Genomic DNA, 7745 nt, shown 5'->3' with positions numbered 1-7745 from the left:
GATTTAAAAAGGTGAATACTCTCAAGGAACCCACAGTCTAAGAAACATTCTTACTAGGAAGCCCAGGAAGACCTTACATGTCCTGAACCCCACTCAGAAACAGTGGTTGTTCATACACAAAATTCATACTGACCATCTCTTGAATATTCTATGCCCTTCACATAGTCTGACCGCTGTCTCCAAAGTTTCTCAATCAGGGACTCATATCAGAGACACTTCGGGTGTATTTTAAAAATCATGAGCCCTCACTCCAGCCCTGATCTTCTGAATCATAATCTTTCCAAGTTGGAGAATGTTGTTATAAGTGCCATCGAGTCGTTTCTGAACCACTGCGACCCTGTATAGGGTTTCTGAGCACCGGCTGGTGAGCTTGAACCACTACCTTGTGATTCAAACCAACATTACAGTCAGCGCATCAATCCTCAGCACCACACCAGGACGCCACATTGGGGAATAGGAATGTTTATTTACTCTTTTTTTTTTTAAAGGGTTTTCAGGTGACTTGGTAAGGAACACTGCCAAAAACCATTAACACAACTTGGAAATTCCAACATTTTGGCATCTAAATATACCTCCCAACTTTTTATACACCTCAGTACTTCAGATCCTGATGTTTGGTTCAAAATAAAATCACCCAGCTTCAGACTCTGAGCCATGCTAGGGATTAAAAAAGATGAATATGCAGAATCTTACTCTCTGATACTAGGCCAAGCAATAGCTAGTCACGAACTCTGTTACCACACTGAGAACACTCAGCATCAGTTCTACAAACACATGATGGAAACTTTTGCTTCCCCCCGCCTCCCTTAATGCCACAGACGCACTCGAGCTGAACTCGAGTGGATTAGCAATTTTCACCCAGGCCTTTTGGATTAGCAATTTTCACCCAGGGCGTTACTCTCCCTGGTTAAGGTCAGTTCAAGAATTATGGGAGGCAGAATGAAAATGATATGGTTGGGCTAATGCAAGAGACCAGGTGTGGCGCTGTGGGTTAATGCGCCAAACTGCAAAGCCATTTGAACTGCAAGGTCGGCGGTTCAAGCTCACCAGCTGCTCCTCAGAAACCTGATACAGGGTCGCTGTGGGTCAGAAACGACTCAACGGCACTTCACAACAACAACAATGCAAAGAGGTCCACCATGTACAGCTGTACAAGATGCACACTGCACAAAAGAATCGGGTTAAGAAAGCAGTTTGTGGCTGCAAAACAAGCCTTGGGCTCCTATGTTGGGCCACCATTTTTTAACTTATCTGCTTTGGAGGTCCGGCTCTATAACTATCCTAGCCTCTACTTCCCGAAGCCCCACTAATTCCAGATATGCAATCCCACAAGAAATTCTGGGATGCATGCCTCCATCACCATTTTTTATTTTTTAACTTGTTTGTACTCCGTAACTGACTTCCACACAGGCGCTAGAGGAGAGTCAAAGTCTTCAGAAAAATCATTTTATTGATCATCTTTATTCAAAATTACAAAAAAAATCGATATAAATAAAAATCTCAGAATATAATTATTAAATATTCAGTGTATAGGAGTGGCCCTCAACTCACCCAGTGAGGATTCAGGGTACTAGACTGGAAAGTCAGATGGGGTAACTGGCCAAGAAAGGGACATACATCTACATGAAAGTAAAACTGAGACATTCAGTGCTGGTCATGGATTGTACCTCAGAATAATACATTCACAAGCATCATCACATGTGTGAGCCAAGAGGCCGAAGGAGTGACCCACCACTTGACCTCTCCAGACAGACCCACTCTGTGGTATCACTGTCCCCGTGGCTTGGAGAAATGCACTCAGAGACAGGGACACGCCAGCTCTTACTCACACTGACACTTAGATCCTGTGCACATGTGCTCAACCTACACACATAAAATTTCCTGACACGTTCTTGTAATGCCAGAACCCTTCCCTCAATTCATTACTGTCTCTACTCCCAAACCTGCTGTTCTGCATTGACCAATCCCCCTCAAGAGACCTCAGCTTTGCTACACTTCCTAATTGGGAAATTAGTCATTTCTCAAGAGTGTGTTTCATGAATGCCCACTGTTAAGGAAACTGGTTCTCTTTCCAGCCATATACAGGAGATGCCATTTTTAACTCCAGGAGATTTCAGTTCAAAGATAAACAACTGAGCAACACCATCCTGAATCAGGACTACCCCTCCACCCGGCCAGGGGAGCCTGGGTGACCAGCACCAGGCCTATATCTGACGGTAAAGCTCTTGTTGCTCACCCTAGTCGGTAGCACATGCAAAAACCATCTCTGCAGAACAAATTTTCCCCAGTCTCTTCATTATATCTGGTGGCAATGGCTCTACTGCAAAAATGATGCTCTGTGGAGGAGTGGGCAGTACTCATTTCCTCCCTCATCTCCCTGGGGTCCTCAGAGGATGAGACCATTCTCCTCTTCTCTGATGTGAGTGCGGATCCAGGGCAGGAATTCTGAGACCCTTGTATAGACCCCTGGCTTGTCCTTCAGGGCACACCCACGGCCCCAGCTCACAATCCCGGTCAGAGTCAGGTGGCCTTGAGTGGAGCAGACCAGAGGTCCACCCGAGTCTCCCTGTGAAGAAGTCAAGACACAGAAAAATGAGCTCTGGGAGTAGTGGGCAAACAGAAAGGGGACTATCTGACGCCAACACTCAGCCATGCCTGAGACAGACTTGGAATTTCTCGGAGTCTGAGTCCCTAGTGATTTCCCATATTCTACATCATGAAGTTTAAAACCCTCTGCTTGAGTGTCAAATGCAGCTACCTGCCAGCATTCCATCCCTGCTCCCAAATCCTACTTCTCCTACCCATCCTGGTATATGCCTGCTTATTCCTTCTTACCTCTGTATCTTTCACCTGAACTGCCCTCCATTCTTCTCTGGCTCCTCAAACCCTATTCAAGTCCATCCTCTTTAAAGCCGTCCTTCATTGCCCATCTAATCTTCACTCACCTCCCTCTCCCATGTTATTGTTGTTAAGGGCTGTGAAGTGGGTTCTGACCCATGGCGACCCTGTATACGGTTTCCAAGGAACAACTAGTAAGCTTGAACCACCAACCTTGCGATCCAAACTGACTTTGCAGTCCAGTGCATTAGCCCACAGCACCACACCAGAACTCCTCTACATTTGCTTAATTATAATTCATACCACACCATCCATATAGTCTTCTACTGTTTCCTCTTTCTATAGTCTTACTCCCCACCCCAATGTGAAGTGCTCAGATCAGAGCCAAGCTCAAGGGCAATTTTTATGCCCCCACAGTCCTGAGGTCTAGGTTCTGGCTTCTTGAAACTTTGGCTAGAAAGAGGCTCTCCCAAAGTTGTCAGGGACAGTCCCGAGCGGTTTAAGGGTGAGAGAAAGATTCACCTGGCAGGAATCTGTTTCCCACTGTGGGTCGGCAGCACACAGCATTTTGTAGGTGACTTCAGAGCCATAGTAGTGGGGCTGCTGACATTCCTGGTGGGAAACCAGCTTTACAACAGTCATTTTCAGCTGCTCCGGATAGAGATAGTCAGCTAGTTGGAGAAAAGAGGGAGGAGTTTGGGTAAGATGTGTCTGTCCAGCCTTCCCACAGGGACTCTGTGAAGGGACAAGAAGTGCCCCACACCACAAAAAGCCCTTAGCCTTTTTCCAGTCAACTTAAGTCTTCAGCTCACCTATGCCCAGCCCACCATCTGTTTACTTTCATGACTCGTCACTTGCTACTCCAACCCTAGAATACATACCCTAGTGCACCCATCTCTCTCTCCACAGTCCTCTCTTGATCAAGCTGGTCTCACAACCCAGTCACAACCCTCCCTCAGGAACCCCCTGTTGTCATTGTTAAGTGCCATTGAGTCAGTTCTGACTCATAGCAACCCAGTATAAGGTTTCCAAGAAGTGGCTCAGTATGAGGTTTCCACAACATCAGTAATGAGCCTTGCTAACCAACCTAGTGGTTAGCAGTCCAGTGATTATCCTATAGCACCATACCAGGACCCCAAAACCCCTTGTTGTTGTTGTTGTTGTTGTTAAGTGCCATAGAGTCAGTTCTGACCCATAGCGACCTTGTATAGGGTTTCCGGGGAGCAGCTGGTGAACTTGAACCGCCAACCTTGCAGCTCAAATGGCTTTGCAGTCTAGCGCATTAACCCACAGCGCCACACCAGGACTCCCCTTAGCCAGCCCTAAATGTCACTTACTAGAATTCTCTTTTCCAAAGCCAGTGATCTCACAGCTTGTACCAAAATGGGCATCCCCATACCGTCGGGGCAGGCAGATGGTTTGTATGGTCCGGGATGGCTCGGCACACTGACCCATTTTGGAACGGATCTTCAGCAAAGCTGTGGGGGGAGGCAGGTATGGGGTCAGAGAGGAAAGAAGACCACTTGGTCACGTGGTCACCATCTTTCTTCTCTAAAGGCTGAGTGAGTGCTATGTCTACCCCCTTGGTCAGCAGGGAGATGGGTTAAAGTCAGAGGTCATCCTGGGGCGTCTAATGGTAGCTCATCGCTTGGAACAAGCCTCCCTTACCCCATGCCTCAAGGACTTTCTCCCTGCTGACCAAGGTTTCGGCAGCCAGGGCCGCTATATACAGTTGTACACGTTTCCTACAACAACAAAAAAGATCCCATTAAGGCTGCAGGCCTGGAACCCTTGGTGTTCTACCGCCAAATTCTATATTCTTTTTATTTTTATTTTTAAGTTTTTATTATGAATTGAGTGACAGTTTACATGGGAGAAAATCGGATTTACCAAGTTCTATATTCTGATACAGAAAGAGGTTGTATCCAAAAAGAGGAAAGGGTGTCTTTTTAAAATGTTCACAAACAGGGCATTCTCAGTTCAAGTCATATGTCTATGGGATTGGGGATATTTCTACCTCTCCAGGAAATTCAGGACTTCTACAGAGGAGCTCTGGCAGCATAGTGGTTAGGAATCGGGCTGCTAATCTCACAGTCAGCAGTTTGAAATTACCAGTGGTTCTGTGGGAGAAAGACGCTTTCTGCTCCCATAAAGATTTACAGCCTTGGAAACCGTATGCAGGGTCACTGTGAGTCAGAACCGATTCCTAGGCACATCACTACCACCACCACATAAAAGTATCAAACTCTTCAGATGTTCTACTCCGAACCCTTTTGTTGGGTAAAGCAGATCTTCAAATTCCCCCACAAACTCAACCTTCCACTTGGGTTTCTTTCTGGGCCCCTTCACTAAATCATCATTACCTAGGTAGTAGGGTTTCCACTCACCAATATCATTGTGGTGAGCAAGTGTCTCTGCACTATAGTGCTCATGCAAAATTAGATTTTCCACTTCAAACTTCATCTCCCCAGGCATATTGGAATTAAGCCTCGACCGTCCCAGGTAGACTATGTAGTCCTCCTTTTTCTGGTAATTACTGTGAGAGATGGGACATGTGAAGACAGTTTGGTCTCATAAGATTCTGTCATTTCCCCCTTCCTACCACAGAAACCTCAGAGTATGACTTGTCTCAAAGGTCATGGTCTGCTGGAAAGGGGCTGAGGTGGGAGAATTGAGGTAGAATAATTTGCTGGCAAGGAGAAAGAGGTTTGTTTAGGGTCAGGCAAGATACAGAAGAACTTACATGAAGCAGTGTGTGGCGCTGACCACCCAGCAAGGACTGATTAGGCTTCCACCACACACGTAGGTAACTGAGCCTCCTCGGTGCTTCCTGTAGATGGCTGCAAACCACGGTTGGTTCTCGATGGTTGTGAATTCTCCCCCAATAATCTTAAAGCGGGGCCTTATAGCCTTCTGGCCACACTGAAACTCTGATTTTTTTGGAGGAGAATGGGGTTTTTTTCCTAGAGGAGAAAAAAGATGAATGTCTTGAGAAGGCAGTTGAATAAAGCATCCTTCTCCTTGCCCTCTGAACTCCCAGTTCTTCAGGATCAAGCAGGCCTCCTTCTTATCCTTCCTGTGATGGACTCAAGACATAAGGAGACACTGATCCCTCATCCCCACTGTCATAGGGAGATCAGTGACACTCACCCAAAGAACAGTCATGCACCAGGCACTCTTGGACAAGTTGCTTTAGGCCAACCTGGATATAGCACCAAGGCCGTTTCTGGTGATCTGGGTTTCTGGCAACACAGAGGGGGTAAGGAATGTCATTCCAGCCTTTCCTGCCTCCTCCTCTCCAGGGGAACACTCAACCAGAGAATTTGCTCTTCCCGTATCATGGCCAGCACTTGAGAGCCAAGGGAAATGCTAACAAAGTTCTTATGAATCTATAGTGTGGGCTCCTGGTTCTTGCTGTCACCGCCTCACCTGCAGTAATTGTGTTTCCCCAGGCCTAGCTGAAGAGCATCAGGTCTGTGTGCATGGTATGTTTTCTGAAGGACAGAGGCAGAGTTCCAGGCCAGGCAGGGACGGCCCATAGTGTCCGTGTTGGCCTTCCCTCGGTACGAGTAACCGTTTCCTTGGTAGCAGGTTTTTGAAGTATCTACAGAATGATGCGAAGATTAGAGAGTATTAGAGGGAAAAGTTCAGATGGATGTAGTTGAGATCCTGCCTGGCCTCACATTATTTCAGATCTGCCAGACAACATTGGAAGGGTCTCCTGACCATTCTCACCTCAAATTTGCGCAATCACTACTTTAGGAGCCAAAGTGTGTGTGTAAGTTCGTTTATATCAAATAGGGATGAAAATGGCCCAACTCCGAATTCCTGCTTGCTCTTGCATCCCATCCATCTACCCAACTATCATCAAAATCTTTGATGTTCCCACCATCCAGCTAGAGTGAGGATCCCATACCTATCTCACAGTATTCTCCTTGGAATTTTCTTGGGCAGTTGCATCGCTGAATGTTGGAGAAATACTTGTAGGATATACAGGTTCCTCCATTCAGACAGCCACAGTTTGCTGGAAAGCACAAAGGTAGGGTAAACAAGGAGTGTGGGGTGGCAAGAGGGGAACCAGCCCTGCAGCAGGAACACGGAAGGGCTGTTTCCCTGAGGCTTTCCCACATGTCTGTGCAGCCAACGATTGTGCAAGGGGTGGATACTCACATGTACCAGACCCTCGATGTAAGCTGGCCTAGAAAAAATGGAGAGGGGAGAGGGACCGATCACCAAAGGTTTAATGCCGCTGGAATTCTAGGCTGACGAGAAACTAGTCTAATTCCAAAACCCACTTTTCCCTCCAGTTCCCTCTTTCTCCACGCTGTCTATCCCTCAAATGAAACATCATAGGTTTCCAGCAAGGAGAAATGAATTGACTTAAGCAAGCTTCCCATGCCAGGTGCTGCGTGCAGGCTGGGGCAGCCTCCCTTAAGGACCACAAATGCAAATCCCTTTGGGTCTGTCGCTCTGGAACGCAAACACACCTCCCCCCAGCTGTCCCATTTCCCCAGGAGGGACTGGCCCTGCTGTAAAATGGAATTCGGATTAACTCCAGCTCCCTTTACAGTCCTTTCTTTCCCCTGAGCTGTTCAAAGGTCCTGCAAGTCCCCTGCCGCCACCAGAATTCAAAGAAGGGAGACCGCTCACTGCGGAGACGCAAACGAGCAGAGCGCCGAGCAGCAGGCATGCCAGCTGGACTCTCATGGTGGTGAGGTTAGGTAATTCAACAATGGTTCTGCAAAGGAAGAAGTCAGGGTAAGAAGCGGAGGGGCGAGAAGTTGGCCCGTGGGTCACTGCAGTGCAGAGAAGGGCCGCGGTCTACAGGCTTCTTGGCCCGAATCTCTCTTCTCTGGGGATTCTTGAAAGGCGCACACGCCGAGGCTCAGACAGCAGGGGAAGACTCG

The 7745-nt window shown here is 47.4% G+C and overlaps 1 protein-coding gene across 2 annotated transcripts; it reads right to left on the bottom strand.

Annotated features, from left to right (window-relative positions):
- Nucleotides 1-2386: 2386 nt before the first annotated feature.
- PLAU (plasminogen activator, urokinase) lies at nt 2387-7545 on the bottom strand. 2 transcript variants are annotated; one of them, XM_006835916.1, is made up of 10 exons: nt 7489-7545; nt 7009-7036; nt 6755-6862; nt 6268-6442; nt 5989-6080; nt 5582-5801; nt 5226-5374; nt 4176-4316; nt 3361-3509; nt 2387-2566 (listed from the first exon to the last, which is right to left on the bottom strand). In XM_006835916.1, the coding sequence occupies exons 1-10, from the start codon at nt 7543-7545 to the stop codon at nt 2387-2389; spliced, it is 1299 nt and encodes a 432-aa protein (XP_006835979.1). The 2 variants fall into 2 exon arrangements, with proteins under 2 accessions (XP_006835979.1, XP_006835980.1); XM_006835917.1 differs by lacking the exons at nt 7009-7036; nt 7489-7545 and adding an exon at nt 7162-7189.
- Between the last annotated feature and the right edge of the window lie 200 nt (nt 7546-7745).

This window comes from Chrysochloris asiatica, unplaced genomic scaffold (assembly GCF_000296735.1).
Source record: "Chrysochloris asiatica unplaced genomic scaffold, ChrAsi1.0 scaffold00020, whole genome shotgun sequence".
In the NCBI taxonomy this organism is placed as follows: domain Eukaryota; kingdom Metazoa; phylum Chordata; class Mammalia; order Afrosoricida; family Chrysochloridae; genus Chrysochloris; species Chrysochloris asiatica.
The sequence above is the reverse complement of the archived record's forward strand: the minus strand, read 5'-3'. Positions and strand labels throughout refer to the sequence as shown.